We start from the raw sequence: 25783 nt of genomic DNA on the forward strand, positions 1-25783 counted from the left end.
CATTCTCCTCCTCCATCACTCCTTCACTCTGCTGCTCCTCTCACCACACAGCCCACCACCACTCTCCCCACCAGGCTCCTACCAGCCCAGTGAAACCTGATCCAGGCTGCTAATGGAGCCGGCCAAGTACCACCAGTTGAAAAATCAATTTGTGATCAATATCCCTGGCTGGTCTGCCTCCATCCCTACATACATGCATACAGTATATTCATTCAAGTCCCATAGTGCTGCATTGCAAAAAAAAGGTGTGTCTAAAACCAGATAAAACAGTAAATCTGAGGGAAATGATCTTGTTGCATGGACAGATAATTTACCTTGACAAGATTTCTTAAATTAAGATTGTTAAATCTAGAAATAAGCATGTTGAACACTTAAAATAAGAAATTAACTCTTAAAACAAGATAAATTAAAGCTGCCAGCAGTGATGAACTGGCCCGAGCAGAGTGACCTGATGATTATTTGTTTCTTAACAAGATAAAAAAAACTTTAACTCTTAAAACAAGATAATTCATCTAACACTTCTAAATCTGTTTTTGTGTCTTTTTTTGGTGGTTTTACGTCTTTTGTTTCTTTTTTGGTCATTGTACATCTTTTTAGTTTTTTGTGTCTTTTTTTGGTCTATTTTTGTCTTTTTGTGTCATTTTGTGTCTTTTTACATCTTCTTTTGGTCACAAAATGACCAAAAAAGACATGTACAAAAATGTACAAAAGAGATAAATTAAAGCTGCCAGCAGTGATGAACTGGCCCGAGCAGAGTGACCTGATGATTATTTGGTTCTTACCAAGATAAAAAAACCTTTAGATTTAGAAGTGTTAGATCATTTATCTTGTTTTAAGAGTTAATTTCTTATTTTACGTGTTCAACATGCTTATTTCTAGATTTAATAATCTTAATTTAAGAAATCTTGTCAAGGTAAATTATCTGTCCATGCAGCAAGATCATTTCCCTCAGATTTACTGTTTTATCTGGTTTTTAGACACCTTTTTTGCAGTGTACATACATGCTTACAGTACATTCTCAAGTACCTTATTGCTGCAGCATTGACTCAATTTAAAGTGATTGCTTGTGACGTGGTTGAATATAAAGGGAAAGAGGGCTAATGGCATATAGAAAACCATTTACGTCATTTAATTGATGAAGAAAGTACTTTTCCTTCAGCTTTTCTCACTGGGGCTCAATTTTCTTGCATTTGTTTAAAAGCAGCAGGTTCCAGAGGAACGTGTGTGAGAATTACTTTTATAATCTGCTGTTACTGTTTCTGTTGCCATGGGAAGTCTCCCCTAATGGCGGTGGTTTGCTCAAAGTGGAGCCTTACTGTGGCTAAAACGCCCAATCTTTTCTCTTTTTCTTTGTTCTTTTCCAGTGGCAGAACAAATTCCTGATTCAATTTCCAGTAAGGCATGGCCATCGTCCCAGATTATTGTTGATAAGAAAGCACAGAAGTTAAGAAAAAAACATACAAACTGAAAACGAGAACAGACAGTTTACCCTTCTCAAACTGGATTTCCATTGATGGTCTTGGTGACAGGAGAGCGGTTTGATTGATGCTAATATCTCTGACCTATTTTTAAACCATGTATACCCTGTTTGCCTTGAGGAATACTTGTAAACATAATATTACATATTTGCAAAGATGTACTTTGGTACTTGAGGCTGGAACAGCTGTGTAAAGAAAAAAAGACATGTTTTTTTATAGATGACAAGATATTTTTTTTAAATTCAGATTATTAAATCTAGAAATTAGCATGTTGAACGCTTAAAATAAGAACTTAACTCTTAAAACCAGATAAATTAAAGCTGCAAGCAGCCAACATTTTAAAAAAGTGTTAGAAATTGATCTTGTTTTAAGAGTTAATTTCATATTTTAAGCATTCAACATGCTTATTTCTAGATTTAATAATCTTAATTTTGTCTTTCTTTTGGTGATTTTACATCTTTTGTGTCTTTTCTTTTGGTGATTTTACATCTTTTGTGTATTTTTTTGTGATTTTACGTCTTTTGTGTCTTTTTTGGTCATTTTACATCTTTTTGTGTCTTTTTTGTGTCTTTTTTTTGTCTTTTTGTGTCTTTTTTGTGTCATTTTGTGTCTTTTTACATCTTCTTTTGGTCACAAAATGACCAAAAAAGACAAAAAATGTACAAAAGAGATAAATTAAAGCTGCCAGCAGTGATGAACTGGCCCGAGCAGAGTGACCTGACAATTATTAGTTTCTTACCAAAGTAAAAAAAAAATTTGGATTTAGAAGTGTTAGATCATTTATCTTGTTTTAAGAGTTAATTTCTTATTTTAAGCGTTCAACATATTTATCTAGATTTAACAATCTTAATTTTGTCTTTTTTTGGGTGATTTTACGTGTTTTGTGTCTTTTTTGGTGGGGTTTTTTTGTTGTTTTTTTGTCTTTTTATGTCTTTTTTGTGATTTTACGTTTTTTGTTTCTTTTTTGGTCATTTTACGTCTTTTTGTGTCTTTTTCATTTCCATTGATGATCTTGGTGACAGGAGACCAGTTTGATTGATTCTAATATCTCTGACCTATTTTTAAACCATGCACTGTATATGCCTTGAGGAATACTTGTAAACATAATATTACATATTTGCAAAGATGTACTTTGGTACTTGAGCCTGGAGCAGCTGTGTAAAGAAAAAAAGACATGTTTTTTTTTATAGATCAGTACAAGGTGAACAGGAAATACTCTGAGGTGTTTATGAGGGTGAGTTACAAGTTATGAGGAAGCCTGAAACCTGCAGAATGTAGGACACAGACAGACCGGACCCTCCTCCTTTTAGTCAGCACTTCTTCACACAGAAACTACAGATAAACTGGTTGGGAGATATCTGCCTTCTCTCAGATATATATATATATATATATATATATATATATATATGGAACTTAGGGGTGTGACGACATCTCGTGCCACGAGACGTCGCGAGGCTAACAGTTAGCTCTGTAGCAGTACAGTGTGTATGTGCTAACAGGCTAACAGTTAGCTCTGTGGCAGTACAGTGTGTATGTGCTAACAGGCTAACAGTTAGCTCTGTAGCAGTACAGTGTGTATGTGCTGCTGCTGCAGGAGGTGTTCACTTAGTGATCTCTGTTTGTTTACAACAAGCACCGGACACTGTGCACAGTTAGTGATGCTGGTTAATTCACAATCACTATTTTTATGATCAGTGGAGACGCTGTGCATAATTAGCCATGCTGCTTTGTTTATGATCAGCTGCTGACGTTGTGCACAGTTAGCGACGGCAGCCACAGTTGCGTCTCCGGTGTTTAATCCATTGATTATGTGATGACGGTCGAAACTATTGCTAAGCGATTATGTGACGATCTAAAACGAAACGTCACCTCCAGAGTCTCTAAATCCCTCTGGAGCCTTTTTTGTAGTGGAGACACACAGAGTGAGTGGACTTTAGAGAGGGCGTGGCCTGAGACTTTAGAGAGGGCGTGGCCTGAGACTTTAGAGAGGGCGTGGCCTGAGACTTTAGAGAGGGCTCACAGCTCCTCAGCACCTCCCCACAGCTTCTTACAACTCCTTAGCACCTCCCCACAACTCCTCAGCACCTCCTCACAGCTCCCCCCACCTCCCCACAGCTCCTCACAACTCCTCAGCACCTCCCCACAACTCCTCAGCACCTTCTCACAGCTCCTCACAGCTCCCCCCAGCTATTTACAGCTCCCCACAGCTCCTCACAACTCTTCAGCACCTCCTCACAGCTCCTCAGCACCTCCTCACAGCTCCCCACAACTCTTCAGCACCTCCCCACAACTCCTCAGAACCTCCACACAGCTCCTTACAACTCCCCACAACTCCTTAGCACCTCCCCACAACTCCTCAGCACCTCCTCACAGCTCCCCCCACCTCCCCACAACTCTTCAGCACCTTCTCACAGCTCCTCAGCACCTCCTCACAGCTCCCCACAGCTCCTCAGCACCTCCTCAGCACCTCCCCACTGCTCCCCCAGCTCCTTACAGCTCCTCAGCACCTCCTCACAGCTCCCCACAACTCTTCAGCACCTCCCCACAGCTCCCCTCAGCTCCTCACAGCTCCCCACAGCTCTTCAGCACCTCCCCACAGCTCCCCTCAGCTCCTCACAGCTCCCCACAGCTCCACAGCACCTCCCCTCAACTCCTCAGCACCTCCCCACAGCTCCTCAGAGCTTCTCAGAGTTTCTCAGCCTGGTTAACTGGTGTAATTTGCGGGAACATGTCGACTCTAACTGTGTCTGGTGACGTTCAGGGGTCTCGGTGGCAAGTGGGTTCTCACAGACACACGTGTGTGCGCGCGCGCGTACGTGTGTGTGTGTGTGCGTGTGTGTGTGTGTGTGTGCGTAGTGTAAGAGGCATTGTAATTGAATTGTGAATCAGCCCCCTAACACCGCCCCCTTCAGCTGTCGTCGCTCTGAATGTAACGCCCATCAGCACAGATAGAGAGGAAGAAGTGAGTGTGTGTGTGAGTGAGTGAGAAAGAACGAGGAAAAGAGGGAGTGTGTGTACATGTAGCGGAGAGGGAGAAGAGAGGGAAAGAGAAGTTAGGAGTAAAAAGAAATCGCTTTTTTCAGTCTTAGAGGGAGAATAAAATAAAACCCGGGTCCAGTAGAAGCCGAGCGGCTCGCCAGAGGAAGAGAAGATCTTTATTCTGTGTTTGGAGCTCTTAGAATAAAGAGGCTCGGCGCTCTGATGGTCATGACGGCAGCTGTCGATATGAAACCGACGTTAACAATCATAAAGGCTGAAAAAATGGACGGTGAGTAATAACAACTCTTGTTTTATATGATATCTACAATGTGAGATTATTAGCGCTGAATGTTTCCGGTAGCGGAGCCGGTTTGTACTCTGACGGGATCATTATTGATGATCAGATGGATCAGAGGGACATGTAGTCCTGGAACGTTTTCACTGTCAAGACGTTGCTGGTTGCTCAATACTGGGCAACACGCAACACTTGAAAGCGATGCAATCACGCCGGAGCCTCCAGTCATGTTACAGCCATAGAACAGTGTGTGTGTGTGTGTGTGTGTGTGTGTGTGTGTGTGTGAGCGGTGTGTGTGTTGTTATGTGTACTGGATGAATCACACTCTTACCGGTGTGTCTTTACTATTAACGTAATGATGATGTGTGAAACATGGGGCAATATGGAAAAGTTCATAAAATAATTAAAAAGGAAGGAGGAAAAAGAAAAAGGCATGACATAGTATATTTCCTCCAAATATTTCTTGTTATAATTGTGTGAACAGTATGTATAGTACATTTATTATCAATTATTTTGATACATTCAAGGTAGTTGTTCATTTTATATTTCAGGGAAGAAAACAGGAAAGAAAGGTCGACTTTTGGAGAATTTGGCTTTATGTATGTGGAATTTGTGGAATTTCGCCAATATGGAAAAGTTGTTTTATTTTGTTTGTTTTTTACATCTCTAGAGGCACAAAAGTTGATGTCATATAGGCAAAATACAAAGTTAGAAAGTGGTTTCATGCAAAAATATGATTTTTCACTTTTTAATGTAGCTGATTTTCAGACCACCACATTTCAAATCATTTTACTGTTTGATCTCTTCTTCTTCATGTCTGCTGTGAGTTTTTAGGACATGTGTGTCTCAGACTGACAGCAGATTCATGCTGCTAGTTTCTTCCTGCTTTCATCTCATCATCTCACTCTAAACCCCGTCTCTGACCCAGTGGCATACTGGGAGAGCCGGGGCATTCTGCCCAGCCGGCACTGGGAGTCAGGCCCTATCTCTAATCACTGCCTTCCCTCTCCTCCTCCTCCTCCTCCTGACTGTCCAGAGGGAAGGAGAGGCAGGCTGAGGTGATGAATCTGCAGCTCTGAGGCTTGCTGCCTCTGTGACCCTGCAGCCTGGAGGACTTGGCTAGCTCCAGGGGTAGTCCAGGGCACTTAGAGGGAAGCCCACAACTCTGAGCTGGATTTAAACCTTTTGTGTGGTTTCACTTCTCGTTTTTCGTGCACAGAGTGATGTTCCACATGTTTGGATGATTTGCATTTAGCAGCTTTTTACATGAACAAATCCCCTGTGCTTTTTGCAGCTCAGGTGTTACAGCAGCATTGATGCATCACGGAAATTTGATACTAATTGCTGGTGTTGACCCACTAAAGGCGGCTGTGACTCACCACATTAACCAGCTTCACCTCACTGTCAGTACCTGCAGAGTGTAGATCTGTGCATACACAACATCTCTCTAACTTGCATTAAAAGTGCTGACAGCTGCAGTTAAGTTGCCAAAGCGTAGCGCTATCTTACAAAACCGTTTCGCAATGCTCGCTCCTGCTGGCTGGGTGCACCCGGGTCAGACCGAGGCTGCCAAGGAGCAGATCACAACTTCACACAAACACATATTTTCCTCCACCTCTCTCTCTCTTTCACACACACAGAAACACACTGTTCTTGGTATTACCATGCTTACAAGATACTACACATGTCCAAGGCTGCTGCTGAGACACAACAGTGCTGTTCAGTGTTGCAGCCATGTAGATCAGTAGTTCTCAACCTTTTTGAGTCGCGATTGACCCCCAATTTAACATGCATGTTGTCTGCGACCCCCGCTCACTGAACAGAATCTCACACACACAGTTCAGATCAGACAAACTCAGTTGATACGACGAATTTTGGACAAATAATGAAGCAGACAACAACTAAAACATCTCTTTGACCAAAATGACCAAAAATTACATAAAATTAAGCAAAAAAGGACTCAAATTGACCACAAAATGACAAAAAATGAGCACAAAAAGACACAAATTGACCAAAAAAAGACACAAGATGGCCATAAAAGGAAACAAAATGACAAAAAAGACACAAAATGACTAAAAAAAGACACAAAATGACCAAAAAAGACACAAAATGACCAAAAAAAGATATGAAATTACTAAAAAAGACATAAAATGACCAAAAAAGACACAAATTGACCCCAAAATTATCAAAAGAGACAAAATTACCAAAAAAGAGACAAAATGACCAAAAAAGACACAAAACGACCAAAAAGACTAAAACACATTAACACTTTAACACAGTGGAGACAGAGCTGACTCCCAAAATGATTTGGCGACCCCCAGAAATCATATCGCGATGTAAAGGACGGCTGAAAACTTGCTAAAAAGTGCTCCACACAAAGAAGCCACAATGCATTTGGTGGTTGGTTATTAGTAAAAGCAGCAGCTGTCTCATGGGAGAGCGATGGCATTGTGTGAGCATCTTTTTTTTTCTTCCTCCAAACACCTGCGACCACATACTGCACATACATACATACTTAGCCCACTCACAGGCCTCAGTGGCTCCTACCCACCTTACTATAGTGTTTGTTTTCCTTTGCAGCAAGTGTCGGCTTACTCAAGGCCTCGTCTCTCTCCTCCGGCGGAGGTAATTCCTTCTAAAGCGCTCACACTGTGCCAGGGTCAGAGGTGCACCCAAACAAGGCATCTAAAGTTCCACAAAGCTTTTATTCCTCCGTTCTGTTTTAGTAGTCAACTCCTGACACAGCACACTTACTGCAGTGTAACCAGGCCATGGTAGCTTATTATTAAAAGCATCATGTAGCCATAACAAAGCTGTCAGCTCTACAGAGACACGTTTAAAAGATAGGAGAGAGCATTCTGGAGTCATTTCTTTTTACTTCATATATTTGATAAAATGTATTAAATATAAATGCGTCCTTGATTTTGAGGCAGTTGTTTAAGTAACTTTAATATACAAATGTTTGAGATAGAATCTACTTATTCTGATCACATTAAATATAACCTTTATGTGTATGTAATTCTAAATCAAGATCATTTTGAATGAATCCAACACATTAGAATTAGTCTGTTTTTAATTGACACTTAACACTTCCTGTTAAGTTGTTATTAACTCAACTTGTAACGTAGTTAGATTTAATTAATAATATTGCGTGCAATCTGTTGCCTCAATTTTATTGAGTAGCTATTGTTGATCTGTTGGTTTTTGACTCTTTTTCATTGCGCCTGTATACTTAAATAATGATCACTACGCCATGCTGGTATCATCTTTTTCAGCACAACTTCACCTGATTAGGATTTTGTCATTTTGACTTACTGGGTCAACATTTTTGAAACACAAAAAACACATAAACACATAAACACATAAACACACACACACAAAATACCAAAAACACACATAAAAAAAACAGAAACTCACACAAAATTACAAAAACACAAAAAAACACAGGAAAACACACACAAAATTACAAAAAACACAAATAAACACACAAAATTACCAAAAACACAAATAAACACACAATAAGCACAATTTTGAAAAAACCACAAAAGCTGTAAGAAGAAGCGCCGCTAGCATCAGTTAGCCGCTAGCATCAGTTAGCCGCTAGCTTTTGCTAATGGCCGAATTTCACCGCTTTCCCGCATTTCACAACAAAGAAATAAGAGTTAGCAGAACTATTGTCCCTTGTTATGAACCCCAACTTAAAGATATAAGTAACAACAACTCACAAACTTGTTTTTGATCAGACAACTGGCTTCCTTTGTTGTGCTAACTTACATTATTGCCCTAAATGTCAATAATTTATATTTCCAAGTTTTACCAACTTAAATCACTGTTCTAGGCAAAAAATACAACTTGGCTTTTTTTGCAGTACATGGTCTCCAGAGGGTTAACAGGGAAGACGTTGGCATCGTTGTTCTGAGGCTAATAGAAGTCTAGATTTATTAGTCAAGAGAGTTGTCAATCATTTACAGGACGAGGAGTTGTCCGTCCCTCTTTGACTTTCCTTCTCAGGAGGGTCGGGGTTCAGTGGCTGACAGGAATGTTTAGCATGCCCTGCTGTGGGTGGCATGCATGGAGGCAACAAGGAGATTGAGTGGGAGGCTGACTCTTTATCTGATCAAACCGCTGCTGTTTGTTGTAACTGGCGTGCCTGATGCTTCTTCTGAGAGCCCTTATAAGGCGCCTCATTCCACGCCCGCCACATGCACACAAGCACATACAGGCCATGCCACACCAGTGACTCTTTCTTTTCCCAAAGGTGCCTCCCATGTTGGTGTCGAGACGTAGTCAGAACACAGGCTGTTACATAAGCTTCAGGCGTGTTTTTTTTTGTTATTTTTTTTGCTTCGGTGTGTTTGTGTCAGCACTCCTTCAGTAGCAGAGTGTAATACATGCCAATGTTTGAGTGTGCGTGGCTGCCTGGCAGCTGTGCAAACACTGTTTGGGTGATCCAGGCTTGTCTTGATGTGGTCCGTCAATGAATCGGGCCAAACAGAGCAAAACCTGACCGTTTTTCATCTGATGTGAGTCAAACTGAGGACGATATGGTTTGCCGGGTCAAAACTTGATTAGTCATTCCCCTCAGTGTCCAGTGCATCACTCAAATGTCATTAGGTGGTGTTTGACCAGGCCCTGTCTGTGCCTAGAGGGCCTCTGATACCAGCTTCCTCAATGGGACGCCCTGTGCTGGTGGGACTTGTCAACAGTGGGCGATACAAGGGAAGAAGCTATTTAAGTTTGGCTTTCTTTCTTTCTTTCCCGCTCATTGATTCCACCCTGTTACGTCAGATGGATTATCCCCCCACACTGTAAAAAAAGAAAAGTTGGGTGAACTCAAAATTTGAAGGCAACAAACTTCGATAAAATTTTAAGTTAGACAATTCAACTAAATATTTTAAGTTTTGTTTTTGAGTTTGCTCAACTTTACATTGTAATAACTTTTAATCCTTACTTCTGCAATGTGCTGAATTGGCACCATTGTAACGCCGCTATGAAATGTCAGCTAGTGTTGCGACCACAATTTTGAGTTAGCATTGATACGCTAATGGCTACTCTTGTAGCTGTAACAAGCAGCACTGCTAGCATCAGTTAGCCGCTAGCATCAGTTAGCCGCTAGCTTTCGCTAATGACCGAATTTCAACACTTTCCCGCATTTCACAACAAAGAAATAAGAGTTAGCAGAACTATTGTCCCTTGTTGTGAACCCCAACTTAAAGATGTAAGTAACAACAACTCACAAACTTGTTTTTAAGCAGACAACTGGCTTCCTTTGTTGTGCTTATTTACATTATTGCCCCAAATGTCAATAATTTGTATTTCCAAGTTTTACCAACTTAAATCACTGTTTTAGGCAAAAAATACAAGTTGGCTTTTTTTGCAGTGCATTCAGTCGCCGCTTCATTCATTCATTGGGCCCGTCATCTGCCAGTTAGTGCCCATATAAACATAAAACCATTATACTGCGTGGGTCCTATCTCGATGCTTCCCTGGTGACTCCACGCCTTAATCTTTGCTTATAAAGATTAGTCATAAAGCAAGGCGTGTTAGCACCAGATACAGCAGTCTGCTAAATAGTAAGCATATGGTGTTCCAGGACCAGAGAGAGGGGGTTGGGTGTTTCAGGGATGGAGAAAGAAAGGGCCTTCCAAGGTGTGGCTGATATGATGGTATAGTGTAAAAAGTCCCAGTCAAGCCAAAAAATAATTAGAGATCCAGTTGATTAGAGGGCTTCTCCTTCCTCGCACTCTCTTCAACAGCTTATTTTACTCGCATTCCACCAAAAAGCCAACCACCTAAACAAAGGAAAATATGTTCCTTGGCTGAGGAAATAAAGCATTAACAAGCTTTTTTTGTAACAAGACGAGTCTTTTTCAATCGTTCACCCACCCACTCGCACAATTCCAACTCCAGTGTTCCTCCCCCTCCTTTCCCTTTCTTCCTCTGTTTCCAAAGTCTTTCTGTCGGCCACATGGGTTTCTCTCACGACACCTTGATGTGGTGCGTAGTGAGTTCCTGGTGAGTGCACTTTGTCCCGTCCCCAGTCATTCCTTGCTTGTAATCCCTGAGTCATGGCACTAGACGCCTGCTGCACCACACGCCACTGGCTATCCGACTGTGTGTCTGCTTGGCTTCTTATTGGTTTCTGCTACCACAGACTCTCCCCTCCTACATTACCAGTCTGCCTGTGAACCCTAACTGGCCTGACGTTGCCCCCAAAATGGCTCCATAACCTCCCACGCATCTCAACATCGTCCTGAGTGCCTTTTTTTTTTGTCTTGTCTTCATGCTCTGTTTCTGTTTTATGGTTCCACATTTAGGAGCTGTATTTCCTATAATGGGATGGAAACTGGGCTAGTTTAGACACATGTCTGCTTTGAGAATCAGTCCTTAACCCTTTGATGCACAACATGGTCTAAAGTGACCCGACAGAGTTTTTATGTTCTATATCTTTGCAATAAATTATTTTCATCATTCAGTATTCCAGGTTTTCCTCAATTAGTTTGTTTTTGATCATCATACATCCTAATTTTTATGTTTTCCTATTCATTTTTCCTTTCCTTTTTGTGTCACTACTCTTCTAATGCACAACATGGGTCAAAAATTACCCATATCCATTTTTTTAGATAAGTAGCTTGCTAAATTAACTACTTAGCTAACTTCTTGGCTAAGTATTTAGCTAAGTAGCTTGCTAAGTTAACTACTTTGCTAAGTAGTTAGCTAAGTAGCTTTCTAAGCTTACTACTTAGCTAACTTATTGGCTAAGTATTTAGCTACAAAGCTTTCTATGCTTACTACTTAGCTAACTTCTTGGCTAAGTATTTAGCTAAGTAGCTTGCTAAGCTAACTACTTTGCTAACTACTTGGCTTAGTATTAAGCTAAGTAGCTTTCAAAGCTTAGCGTAGTTAGCTTAGCAAGCTACTTAGCCAAGTAGTTAGCTATATAATAATTTTTTTTCATAACTTTTTTTCTTCATAAAGTATGAGAGGCAAAAGGAAATAATGATCTGTTGTTATCAAAAACAAAATATTTAGATAATACTTGTAATATTCAATCATAAAATAAGTTGATATCAAAAGATAGAGCACAGAAACACACAGCCAGCATGAAATAACATAATATAATTATTAAATAGCATGGGGAATGAATGTGGGTCATTTTTGTTGGACCATGTTGTGCATTAGAAGGGGGTTAATATGTTGAGCATCAAAGGGTTAAAGACAGCGGTTTGTTTGTTTCACTACGGATGTTCAGCTGTCCTCAACGAGGCCATGTCACTCATTTGGTTCAGTGCATGTTCCAGATTTTCTTCCCTTGTTTTCTGTTTTGTCTGCATTTGCTGCACACCACCTGTTTTTGGAGTCAGCGTGCATTGCGTGCTGCTTTTGTAATCAGGTGAACAAACGGGGCCCGACCACAGAGCGTATGTGCTCCAGAGCCGCAGCATCAGACCGGTATTGATTGATCGGCCTGCCAAAGCAAGAGGAGATAAAGACGGGTGTGTTTGCGTGGGTGGCTGGCTCGGCTGTGGAGGTAGATGAGCTGGGCCTCGGTGACGCAGTCAGATGGGAGGCACATGTGTTCTGGCAGCCGTGGAGGAGGTCGAGGAATGGGAGTTGGTGTAAGTTTTTGGGCTGCCTCTGGAGTTTTTGCTGTGAGAGTAAAAGCAGCTGGATCTCATTGTCTGCCCAGCTTTCCATGCAGGATCTGCATGTTTTACATGAGTTGTGTTTTCTGATGTCTGCTGTAGGTCCACATATATCAGACTGGAATAATCTACAATCATTGACATCTTTTCATAGTTTTAAATATGCCCTGTCTTCTTATTTTGAGTTAAACCTCTAAAGTCCAGGAGATTTTGGTCCAAATTTGTCAACTTCCTATGCATTCATTTCTGTCTCTCTTCAGCATCTTTCAGTCTGTCCTTACATCACAAATTAAAAATTGTATATCACCGTAGTAGACACTTTTAATTACTGTAAATCAAAGAATAGCAGAAAACTTTTACTGTCATAAACTGTAGCAAACACACAGTTTTGCTGTAAAAAATATAACATTTTCATATGAAGTTAATGGAGAAATACCATGATGTGTGAATGAATGACACAAATACCCTAAAAATAACAGGAATATTCAGTCTAAATTATAGTTTTGGCTAATACGCAAGAGACAAGAGTAATTTTTTTTGTATTTGGCAACTGTTGATATTTGCACTTTACACTACATTTTAGATTTATGATTGATTTTTATTTTGTTCTACGTTTTCTATTTATTCATACAGACTAAGACATATTTTCTTTGTATTTTTCAGTATTTTTTTATATTGTCAAGAATATCGTTATCTTAAAAAAATGCCCTGAAATATCGTGATGATCTTATAGGGCATTTTTCTATGTTTGTGTTGATGCCTGTTGTCTTTGTTGTTGTATGTCTGTAAATTGTTGAGTGTTTTGTTTTGTAATGTACTTTAGGACCCCCTCGCAAAAACGAGATGAATTCCTCTCAAAGGGTTTTTTTTATCCTACTCAATAAAATTTCTGATATATATATATATAACAGACGGAACGAGAACTTGACTTTGATAACATTTGGTTGCAGAAACGTCCATTGTTTTGGTGGAAAATGATCTTTTGGCTTCACATAAATGCTCATTAGCGACGCTGTGTTTGTTGGCCAAAACATGTGTTTGTTCTGTAGTTACAGGGTAACCGTGACAAACTTTGAGTCATTGAGGAGGAATTTTACAAGATATGGTCATTGCTTTCATCATGACCAGTCACATTGTTAAATGAAGCGGCACGACATCCCCTGAAGTCCAGTCATTCTTTGCAGGAATGAGTCACGGCCTGTCAGTGCGTGCTGCTGTACAGAGAAAGAGAAGCTAGGGGCAGATAGAGAAGACGAGCTAATCATGAGTTTACACATCTGCAATGATATGAAATCACTTCCATCTCTTCTTGCAAAACACCGAGTTGTAATTTTCCAGTTATCACATCGCGGTTTTTCATCTTTTTAAGCAGTCAAGTCAGCCAAAGCTGAGGTGTTCACAGCATGGTGAAAATAAAATAACCGCTGTATCTTAAATAAGATAAAGGAAGAAGAGATGCAGCCAGATGTTTGATGTTTTTATGCTCCTATAAGCCATTGAGCTTTAAATAGAAGGGTAATTCATCATCCTGAGCTGAAACCATTTTGCCACTTAGACCACAAGTCATTTTTGGTCGCATTAGAGGAAAACAAGAAAGCTGTGAGAAGCACATTAGCGATTGTAAAACAGAGGTGGAATGTGAGGCACGCAACATGAAAACACTGCGGTCAGGGGGGAATTTATTTATCAAGTATCCATCTGTCGCCCATAGCTCGCCTTCAAACAAGCAACAAGCTCTTATATATGTGTGATGTATAATTAGAGCCAGCCACTACAGCAGGGGGCTCAAACTTGTGGATCTCGGGCCAATTCTGGCCCTTGTGATGATATTTTGTGGCCCCCACCTTGATATGAAAGTTTAATGTGAGTTTTATATGAATGCCACTTTACCGTGTTGTGTGTGGAAGGTCCCTTTAATTACTTTCTTTGGTAATTTTGTGTCTTTTTTAAATAATTTAGCATATTTTTAAAAATAATTTAGTGTCTTTTTAAAATAATTTAGTGTCTTTTTTTAGTAATTTAGTGTCTTTTTTAGAATAATTTTGTGATTTTTTTTTGTAATTTTGTGTATTTTTTGGTCATATTGTGTCTTTTTTTATAATTCTGTCGTTTTTGTAATTTTGTGTCTATTTTTTTTGTCATTTTGTTAGTTTTTTAAGTAATTCAGTTTTTTTTCTGCCGTTCTGTGTCTTTTTTGGTAATTTTGTGTCTTTTTTTGTAATTTTGTGTCTTTTTTGGTAATTTTGTGTCTATTTTGGTAATTTCGTGTCTTTTTTTAGTAATTTTGTGTCTTTTTTTTGGTCATTTTGATACTGCCTCCAGCAGCCCCCAGGTAATTAGAGTTTGAGACCCCTATTTGTCTCTATGTGTTGCACTAAACAGTGCTCAGATTGGCGACCAATCCCGTCACAGTGCGTGTGAATGTGCGGCTGCACGCCGTCCCACATAATTCATTCACGGTTAAATCAGGAAACCTGGTTGTGGAATTTATCAGTTTGGACTAAAAATGTGGCAGGCACCAATGTGTTGTGGAAAAAATGCAACCCAGAGCGTAAACTGTTTGTCAGATATGTCGTGTGTTTGGTTTAAGGCCTAAACATTTCCCCCAGAGCATCCCCTGAGTGTTTACAGCAGGACGGAGCCTGGGGGGGGGGGGCAGCTAGCATGGAGAGCGCTAGCATAGCACCACCTGCACTCTCCAGCCTGACACTTCCCCTTTTTCATCACCCTGCACAACACTGATGGATAAAACAAGACTCACAACCTTTTGGTAGTGCTTTCATTATAAATATTTAACATGTATGGAGGTCATGGAAAAGTTGTGTGAGATTTGTCAGATCTGTCAAGCTCCAGTGCACGCTAGCTTTTAGCTTCTTTTTTTTTTTAGCTTTTTTCCCCCAAATATTATGTGTGTGCTTTCTCAGAGTAAAAGAGAACTTGGAGGTTGTGCAATGAGCTGATGTGAGAAGTGCATTTCTGTTGCTCAACCTTTAATACTTGAGGCATACCTTTTAAAAAAAACAGGCTGTTAAAGATTACACAGCAACAAAACTTGAAGGCAGTTAAACAAGCACCAATGGGAGCCAAGTCGCCTCGTCTGTTTCCATCATTTTTCTGGAAAGGAAAGTGTTCCCAGCGTATTTTTTTTAGCAAAAATATGTTAACCCATTAAAGCCTGGAAAGCGGATACGTCGTTTTGTAGTATTTGTAGTTTTTTCTCTTTTTTCTCTCAAGTCTCTTGGCCAATGAAATGCATTAGAATACATGTGGTTGTGTTGCAATGCATCATGGGACTTTTCCAGAATTGAAATCATCACCAAAAAAAGACACAAAATGACTAAAAAAAGACACAAAAAGACACAAAATGACTAAAGAAAAAGACACAAAATGACCAAAAAAAGACACAAAATGACCAAAAAAAGACACAAAATGACTAAAAAAAGACAAAATGACCAGAAAAAGACACAAAATTACAAAAAAAAGACCAAAACAAAGACACAAAATGACTTAAAAAAGACACAAAATGACCAAAAAAGACACAAAATGACTAAAAAAAGACTCAAAATGACTAAAAAAAGACACAAAATGACCAAAAAAGACACAAAATGACAAAAAGAAAAGATACAAAATGACCAAAAAAGACACAAAATGCATTTTTTCCAGGTTTTTAGGCCTAAATATGTTAAGCGTCTGTTTGCAATGGCGCGTATCATTTCAAACCTGGAGGTAATGTCGTATCAGCGCTGAGACTTTGGACTAAACTGTGGCGTTAATGCACTTTCTCATCATAAGCTAATATGATTTAAGAGATGGAGGGAGTGGAAGGAAGACAGACAGCAGAGCAGCTCAGGGGATCAAGTTCTCACTTATCGTCTGCTGCAGTAGCCCGCTATGTCTGTGGTGTGCTGATGGTCCTGGACCAGTCTAGTTTCAGTAGCCGGTGTGTCTGTGGTGGTGCTGATGGTCCTGACCAGTCTAGTTTTCAGTAGCCGGTGTGTCTGTGGTGGTGCTGATGGTCCTGGACCAGTCTAAGTTCCATTAGCCGGTGTGTCTGTGGGTGCTGATGGTCCTGGGACCAGTCTAGTTTCAGTAGCCGGTGTGTCTGTGGTGGTGCTGATGGTCCTGGACCAGTCTAGTTTCAGTAGCCGGTGTGTCTGTGGTGGTGCTGATGGTCCTGGACCAGTCTAGTTTCAGGCCTGTTGTTCAGAGGCAGCCAGGATCCAGAGGTGGGACTGAGAATACAACCAGAGTTTTCAGGCTGTTGTTTGTGATGGAGAGATGTCCTGGTTTGGTCTATTTTAGTTTAAACTGTCCTGTGCTGGGAGGAACTTGGGATTATACCGGTATATTTTTTTTATGGGTAAAAAAATGCATATCATGATATTGGCAACATTTCTACTTCTTGAGGTAGTGTGTGTAAGATTTCCCATTTAATACCTAGACGTGTGGTGGCTGTTTCAAGTGCTGCACTAACGTCACATTTCAAGCTACTGAAAGTATATTTACATCAGGGGTCTCAAACTCAAATTACCTGGGGGCGCTGGAGGCAGTATCAAAATGAGAGACACAGAATGACCAAAAAAGACACTAAATTACTTAAAAAAGAAACAAAATGACCAAAGAAAAAGGACACATTTTTTTAAAAAAGACAAACAATTATTTAAAAAAAGACTCTTTTTTTTGGTAATTCTGTGTCTTTTTTTGGTCATTTTGATACTGCCTCAAGTTAATTTGAGTTTGAGACCCCTGCCCTAGATGGTTATTTTTTTAATCTTTTACTAATACTCAAGAGTCACGAGTATGATTTTAGTTTTATTTATTTATACAGACTAAAAAAAAAATCTTATTTTTCTATATCATTTTCAGTATTTTGTAATATCGTCAAGAATATCGTGCTAATCTTTGAGGCCATATCGCCCAGCCCTCCTCCACATCTCCTCCTGGTCTTTGGCATTGAAATGTAAATGTAAAGGATCATAGCGTCTGTCTGAACAAGCGTTCCTCTCAGACCCAGAGTGCTCCCCGTCCTCCTCTCAGCCAACACTTTATCACCCTGCGGCCTGAATGGGCCCCTTCATGGTCCTGGTTTATGACCCCGCGTCCCCAGACCAGGGGTCCCGATAAGGATCCATCAAAGGCTCCCTCAGACACCACTGGCCCTTCTGCTCTCCTGGTTAAACTGGTCTGCCTTTAAAAAGAGCTGATTATAAGCTGCTGGCCAGCAGCCAAGTCCTCGAGTCTTCCTCCTGCTCCGAGTCCCGACCTGCTGACACGTACCTGCACCACGGAGGATGTGACCCCCACCTGAACCCACCTGAACCCACCTCACTTCCCACAGGAAGTGGCAGCTTAGCCAAAGGAAATGGACCCTTTACATAAAGCCCCCCATACACTGAGACGCTACAGAGGAACATATAGAGACAAAATTATTTAAAAAGACACAAAGTTATTAAAAAAAGACACAAAATTATTTTAAAAAAGACACAAAATTATTAAAAAAGACACAAAATTACCAAAAAAGACACAAAGTTATTAAAAAAGACATAAAATTATTAAAAAGACACAAAATTATTTAAAATAGACACAAACTATATATATATATATATATATATATATATATATATATATAACTGACCAGAAAATACTTTATAAATGCTGCATAAATTAAAGATTTTACCATTAAATATTGCAGTATATTTCTGTTTGAGATATGGTGTTTAGTACATTTAACAGGGAGAAAATTATTATTATTGAAAGTATTTTTACAAAAAATAAATGCAAAAATTACAGTGATGGCTTGTTTATATTACAGTATATTTTTGTTACAAACACGGTGCCAGAGTATTTTACAGTGGAGTAATGTATTTTTTTTTTTAAAAGGAAAAATTTTTGTAATTTTGTGTCTTTTTTTTAATTCATTTTACATCCTTTTTTGGCAATTTTGTGTCTTTTTTATTCATTTTACACCCTTTTCAGTAATTTTGTGTCTTTTTTTTATTCATTTTACATCCTTTTTTTGGTAATTTTGTGTCTTTTTTTATTCATTTTACACCCTCTTTTGGTAATTTTGTTATCATTTTACGTCTTTTACTATCATGTTTTATCAGTTTTTCACCCTGAAATCTCCAGACATGTTTCCACTGTTTAACCCTCATGTGTTCCAGCTCTGAATAGCCTGTTAGACGTCTTCTAACTGTCTCTTCTTCACACCAACACACACACCAACCCACTCTTCAGATGAACTCTATAGGGCTATTTATAGCTCCATCACATGATAGGAAGCATATTGTCCCTTATTTGTTGGGTCTGGTTGCCTTCTCCGCTGGTATGGTTGCATCATTCAGAGCGGTCCAGGCTTTATGAATGAAGCGAGTCTCTGCCAGAGGCTGGAGATGGCTCCGATCCCACTGTGATGTCACTAAGGGACAAGAGAAGAGAGGCAGCATTATGAGCCTCCCATTCATTCATCTGTCTCTCTCTCTCTGTGCTCTGGCCTCCCCCGGTCCTCTCCCGGCCCGGCCTGTCATGGGCTCATATTACATGCTGGTGACTCACCCCCCCCCCCCCCCCCCCCCCCCACTCACTCATTCACCCCTCACCCACCATGATGCTCCTCTGATATCTCCAGCCCTGCCCTGCCCTGTCTCTTCCAGCTCCACAGACTTTGGCCCCGCTCGCAAAAATCCCAATTTCACGCCCACGCTCTGCCACACAGGCTGCTAATTTGGTTCATGTGTGTGTGTGTGTGTGTGTGTGTGTGTGTGTGTGTGTGTGTTCAGATTCAGTTTAACAGTCTGAGGTGCCAAACAGAACCTGAAGCTGGAGTCAGGGGCTTGGACCTCCTGGGGCAGGGCCGATGCAAAAAAAGGTGTTTAGTCTAAAACCAGATAAAACAGTAAATCTGAGGGAAATGATCTTGCTGCATGGACAGATAATTTACCTTGACAAGATTTCTTAAATTAAGATTATTAAATCTAGAAATAAGCATGTTGAACACTTAAAATAAGAAATTAACTCTTAAAACAAGATCAATTAAAGCTGCAAGCAGTGATGAACTGGCAATTATTTGTTTCTTACCAAGATAAGAAAAACTTTTTGTGTCATTTTACGTCTTTTGTTTCTTTTTTTTGGTAATTTTACATCTTTTTGGTCTTTTTGTGTCTTTTTTGTGTCTTTTTTGGGTATTTTTGGTTCTTTTTTTGTTGTCTTTTTTTGCTTTTTTTGTGTCTTTCTTTGGTCTTTTTGTGTCTTTTTTGTCTTTTGTGTCTCTTTTTGGTCATTTTGTGTCTTTTTACATCTTCTTTTGGTCACAAAATGACCCAAAAAGACAAAAAATGTACAAAAGAGATAAATTAAAGCTGCCAGCAGTGATGAACTGGCCCGAGCAGAGTGACCTGATGATTATTTGGTTCTTATCAAGTTAAAAACAACTTTAGATTTTGAAGTGTTAGATAATTTATCTTGTTTTAAGAGTTAATTTCTTATTTTAAGTGTTCAACATGCTTATTTCTAGATTTAACAATCTTAATTTAATAAATCTTGTCAAGGTAAATTATCTGTCCATGCAGCAAGATCATTTCCCTCAGATTTACTGTTTTATCTGGTTTTTAGACACTCCTTTTTTGCAGTGTAATGAAGGGGTATGTCTGGTACTCAGCAGCTTGTCCATTACTCATATTGTGGCTAATCAATACCTTTTACTGTACATCCAGACAAAACATCAGTCTCACTTCATTCTCAGAATAGATGGACTTATTATTCATTCTCCATCATTAGGAGAAATTGGTTTCATCTCGTACTTTTCACTCCAGACGCTCTCTTTACCCTTGTTAGTTGTTTGAGAAATGCCATAAAGCTGCCTGTGATTTACACCCACTCCCACACTGGCTGAGCTAAGTGGATGGGACTCATTTTGTGGACGGACCCACAGCGTCTAATGTGGAAAGTGATGACTTGTGGATGCTCTAACTCTCAGTGCATACTGACCATTGTGGATCTAATGGGACTCACAGGCATTGAAATCCTATCAGGACTTCATCATTTACTAGAGATTGTCTAGATCTTAGCTTGCCTCTCTCACTAATGGATGCACAGTGTACATTAGCTCTGCCACAGATAACTTTCATATGGATCCCTCAGCATGCAGGCGGCTCTATTACCAGGACGCACTTTTACCTCTTTTGTTGGCACAAAATGACCAAAAAAAGACAAAAAATACGCAAAAAGTTGTAAAATGACCAAAAAAAGAAACAAAAGACATAAATTGACCAAAAAAGACAAAAAAACACAAAAAAAAGACACAAAAACTTTGTTTTATCTTGGTAAAAACCAAATAATTTGCAGTGCACTCTGCTTCAACATGCTTATTTTCTAGATTTAATAATCTTAATTTAAGAAATCTTGTCAAGTGAAATTATCTGTCCATGCAGCAATTACCAGGACGCACTTTTAGCTCTTTTGTTGACACAAAATGACCAAAAAAAGACACAAAAATGGCACAAAAAAGACACAAAAGATGTAAAATGACCAAAAATAGAAACAAAAGACAAAAAAAACACAAAAAAAGACACCAAAGGCATAAAATCACACAAAAAAGACAAAATTAAGATTATTAAATCTAGAAATAAGAACCCTAGTCCTCCGTTTCATGTTTTTGACATCTAACGCACAAAAACACAACAAAGCATTGCACACACACATGCAACGTGTTATTAAGAAAGCAAATTGTTCTGCTGAGAACGCCGTCATCCCATTTAGAAAACATTTGTTGTTGCTTTCAATTGCTGCAAAACCATAAACAAAAATCCCACTTCAAGCTAATTTGAAGCAGGAGAAATGTGTAATTCAGAATAAAACAAAAAAGAAACTGCACAAATTGCACAGTCCACATTTTAATTTCTCTATAATCATGGTTCACATGTTTCTCTCTCTCAGAGGGCCTAATGGAGCTTCTCATGCACCGTGGTGTTGGGTGTCTTTGATGGAGGATTTAGTGCTAAAGTGGATTCTAGTCTGTGTGGGCCCGGCTTGATAAAAGCGATGTGGAGGGGTGTGAGCGGTTCGAAAGTGCAGACAAACTCCACTCGATCCAGCTGAAATAAACGGCCACATTTGGCCCCTGCCTGCACATCAAAGCCGCCTGTCTGAGCCCCATCCCATCTCAGTCTGCAGACATTTGCAACATGAACGTTGTTGCACCAGCAACATGACTTAAAAGGAAAACGAGCTCTGCAGAAGTCCTCGAGACAGCCCTGCTGTCAGGGGTGACTAGGGCACTACAGACAGCTCTCTCAGCTCTTATTCTCATTGTGAAACTGGTTTATTTTAATGTGCAAACCATGTCTGCACTGCAAAAAAAGGTGTTTAAAACCCAGATAGAACAGTAAATCTGAGGGAAATGATCTTGCTGCATGGACAGATAATTTACCTTGACAAGATTTCTTAAATTAAGATTATTAGATCTAGAAATAAGCATGTTGAACGCTTAAAATAAGAAATTAACTCTTAAAACAAGATAAATTATCTAACACTTCTAAATCTAAAGACACAAAAAAGACACAAAGAGACTTAAAATGACCAAAAAGGAAACAAAAGACGTAAAATGACCAAAAGAGTCATAAAAATAAAAGAAAAACACCCAAAAAATCACCAGAAAAAGACACAAAAGACGTAAAATCACCAGAAAAAGACACAAAAAGACCAAAAGAAGACACAAAAAATACACAAAAAGATGTAAAATGACCAAAAGAAGACAAAAAAACACAAAAAAGACACAAAATGACCAAAAAAAGACACAAAAAAGACACAAAAAAAGATATGAAAAGATGTTAAATGACCAAAAAAGAAACAAAAGACATTAAATGATCAAAAAAGACAAAAAAACACACCAAAAAAACCACCAAAAAAAGACAAAAAGGTTTTTCTTTATCTTGGTAAGAACCAAATAATCATCAGGTCACTCTGCTCGGGCCAGTTCATCACTGCTGGCAGCTTTAATTTATCTGGTTTTAAGAGTTAATTTCTTATTTTAAGTGTTCAACATACTTATTTCCTGATTTAATAATCTTAATTCAAGAAATCTTGTCAAGGTAAATTATCTGTCCATGCAGCAAGATCATTTCCCTCAGATTTACTGTTTTATCTGTTTTTTAAACACCTTTTTTACAGTGTACAGACAGCTCTCTCAGCTCTTATTTTCATTGTGAAACTGGTTTATTTTCATGCACAAACCGTGTCTGACAACAGTTAAACGGAGCTCTTCTGTGAGGCTGTAAAACAGTGTTTATCCTCAACTCTTTCACCTTGCTTTTACTCCTCTGACTTGAATGAATGACTTTGTGTTTGTTCACCAGTGTAACACAGAGCAATATATTACAGGCCTAATTGAATCACATGAAGAAGAAGCAGAGAGCCCTGGTGCTGTCTGTGTCTGTGTCTCTGGCCCGATGCGACGATTCTTTCTTTAGAGAGAGAAAATAGACCGGGGGGAGAAAAAAAAGAGCAGAAAAAAGAAACTGGGAGACCTAATTTTACAAACAGCCAGACAGACTTTGGTTGCCTGGCGAAGCAGGGACAGCTGCTGAGCATTCCAGATGAGGTCGAGACGTCAGCGAGTGGTGAAAACAAGCATGAACTGTATGTTGGCCCAGAGTTCTGCTGGCACATCAAACCGCCAGCCAGCCAACAAGCCAGAACATCTGGGAACATCTGGGTCGGACCAACGAGGAGCTGTGACAGCAGTGACACAGCTTCCCTCATCAGAGCCAAACCTTTAGTACACTGTAAAAAAAAAAGGTGTGTAAAAACCAGATAAAACAGTAAATCTGAGGGAAATGATCTTGCTGCATGGACAGATAATTTACCTTGACAAGATTTATTAAATTAAGATTATTAAATCTAGAAATAAGCATGTTGAACACTTAAAATAAGAAATTAACTCTTAAAACAAGATAAATTAAAGCTGCCAGCAGCGATGAACTGGCCCGAGCAGAGTGACCTGATGATTATTTGGTTCTTACCAAGATAAAATAAACTTTTTGTGTCTTTTTTTGGTGGTTTTTTTTTGTCTTTTTCTGTCTTTTTTGGTCATTTTACATCTTTTTTTGTTCTTTTTTGTGTCCTTTTTTTTTTGGTCTTTTTGTGTATATTTTTGTCTTTTTTGTGTCTTTTTTTGGTCTTTTTCTGTATTTTTTTGTCTTTTTCTGTCTTCTTTTTGGTCATTTTGTGTATTTTTTTGGTCTTTTTTGTCTTTTTTTTGCATCCTTTTTTGGTCACTTTGTGTCTTTTTTTTGCATCCTTTTTTGGTCACTTTGTGTCTTTTTTTTGCATCCTTTTTTGGTCACTTTGTGTCTTTTTTTGGTCATTTTTGTGTCTTTTTACATCTTGTTTTGGTCACAAAATGACCAAAAAAGACAAAAAATGTACAAAAGAGATAAATTAAAGCTGCCAGCAGTGATGAACTGGCCCGAGCAGAGTGACCTGATGATTATTTGATTCTTACCAAGATAAAAAAAAAAAAACTTTAGATTTAGAAGTGTTCGATCATTTATCTTGTTTCAAGAGTTATTTTCTTATTTTAAGTGTTCAACATGCTTATTTCTAGATTTAACAATCTTAATTCAAGAAATCTATCTGTCCATGCAGCAATATCATTTCCCTCAGATTTACTGTTTCACTTGTTTTTAAACACCTGTTTTGCAGTTTTTCTGGTTTTTAACAATTTTAATTGACGTGGAATGGAGAGTTACGACAGGAATAAACTAAAACCTCCTAAAAACCCCAAAGGCCAGATTGAAGCCTTGATATCATGTACCTCAGCCACTGAAACACCAAGATGTCGCAGGTTGGCATCGAGCACGTTAACCCCCGAGATGATGAGATAAAGCCGACTAGACATCACGACATGCGTCTATAAATGAGTGTATCATCTGCAGATTGACTGATAAAGACACGTCAGTTAATTGGAACTCTACAAGGCCTTTTTATGTCTATTTACAAGTGATTTGTTGAGTCTTGGCCACATTAGTTTGTAGCAGTCTATTCTAGTGTTGGTGGCCCCGGGGGTCTTTCCCTCCTCGGACCCCCCCCTCCCGGCCCACACTTCTGCAGCCTGCTCGCTCTAATTAAATGAGTGCGAGTCATCAGCTCCTGTTTAAAGCATCAAAGGAGCTCTGTGTCACACTGGGAGCCCACTGGCTGTGAGCAGAGAACAGTAAGCCCAGTGTGTGACCAGACCCTCGAGACAGCCCCCCCCCTCCTCGCCACCCGCCAGTAGCCACGGTGACATCATCACCTCAGCTCTCGACCCCTGACCTTTGAGAATGTTTGACCCGGTGCTGGGTGGGTGACAGTAGAGCCACTGTGTGAGGGCCCGCACGGTAGGAGGGCTAGGAGGGGTCAGGGGTCACTGGTGGACCAGGGTCTGCTCTCCCACCAGGATCACCCGGATCAGGGGCAGCAGAGAGCTGAAAATCACAATCTGATTCTGATTTTCACCTGAAATATCAAACTAGGAATCTTTAAATTATCAGAGACTCAATTGCTAAAACACTAAAACATCCCGAAGTTTAATTTACAGTTTGTTGTCTGTCATCAGGTCTTCATCTAGGTGTTTCAACTACTGAAACAGTCAGATCAACATGCACAACCACTGAAACAGTCAGATCAACATGCACAACCACTGAAACAGTCAGATCAACATGCACAACCACTGAAACAGTCAGATCAACATGCACAACCTCTGAAACAGTCAGATAAACATGCACAACTACTGAAACAGTCAGATCGACATGCACAACTACTGGAACAGTCAGATCAACATGCACAACTACTGGAACAGTCAGATCAACATGCACAGCCTCTGTCTGTAAACAGTCAGTCAGAGTGACAGCAGCCTGACTGAGTTGAGTGGATGTGATGCAGAGACGTGTCTGTCTAGACTGGATGTAATTGTTGCACCATGTTGTTGATCACGCTCAGATACAACGTGTTGATTTTGTTTATGTGTGTGTGTGTGTGTGTGTGTGTGAGAGAGTCTCTCTTCTCTGCCTCCATGTCATTTTCCATTAAAGCTGTAGCTGGAAAAATGAAACCAGTGGATAATATTAGCATATTAGTATTAGCAATAGCTAAATAAACTGGTATTGATATTGCTCTATATCATATCCTAATGAATGTTGTTGTGTGATTGTCAGATCCAGAGTGTGGAGACGTCCCCCTGCTAACTCCAGGCAGTAAAGAGATGATGTCCCAGGCCCTGAAGGCAACATTCAGCGGCTTCACAAAGGAGCAGCAGCGGCTGGCCATCCCCAAAGGTAACACCGTCAGCTGCTCCGCTTCTTATTAGCCCTGTTAACGATTTTAGTTGAGAAATGAAATGTTATCAG

The 25783-nt window shown here is 39.6% G+C and overlaps 1 protein-coding gene across 4 annotated transcripts in view; it reads left to right on the forward strand.

The window, feature by feature from the left end:
- ets1 (v-ets avian erythroblastosis virus E26 oncogene homolog 1) overlaps positions 1-25783 on the forward strand; it is a 77620-nt gene that overhangs the window by 29112 nt on the left and 22725 nt on the right. For 3 of the 4 annotated variants that reach the window (XM_059330612.1, XM_059330615.1, XM_059330614.1), the window contains one exon: positions 25592-25711. In XM_059330612.1, coding sequence (XP_059186595.1) covers positions 25592-25711 — 120 coding nt within the window. Of the gene's footprint in view, positions 1-4475; positions 4747-25591; positions 25712-25783 lie in introns of those variants that run through there. The other variant, XM_059330616.1, reaches the window with a different exon arrangement.

The sequence above is a fragment of the Centropristis striata genome, chromosome 4, assembly GCF_030273125.1.
Source record: "Centropristis striata isolate RG_2023a ecotype Rhode Island chromosome 4, C.striata_1.0, whole genome shotgun sequence".
Classification (NCBI taxonomy): domain Eukaryota; kingdom Metazoa; phylum Chordata; class Actinopteri; order Perciformes; family Serranidae; genus Centropristis; species Centropristis striata.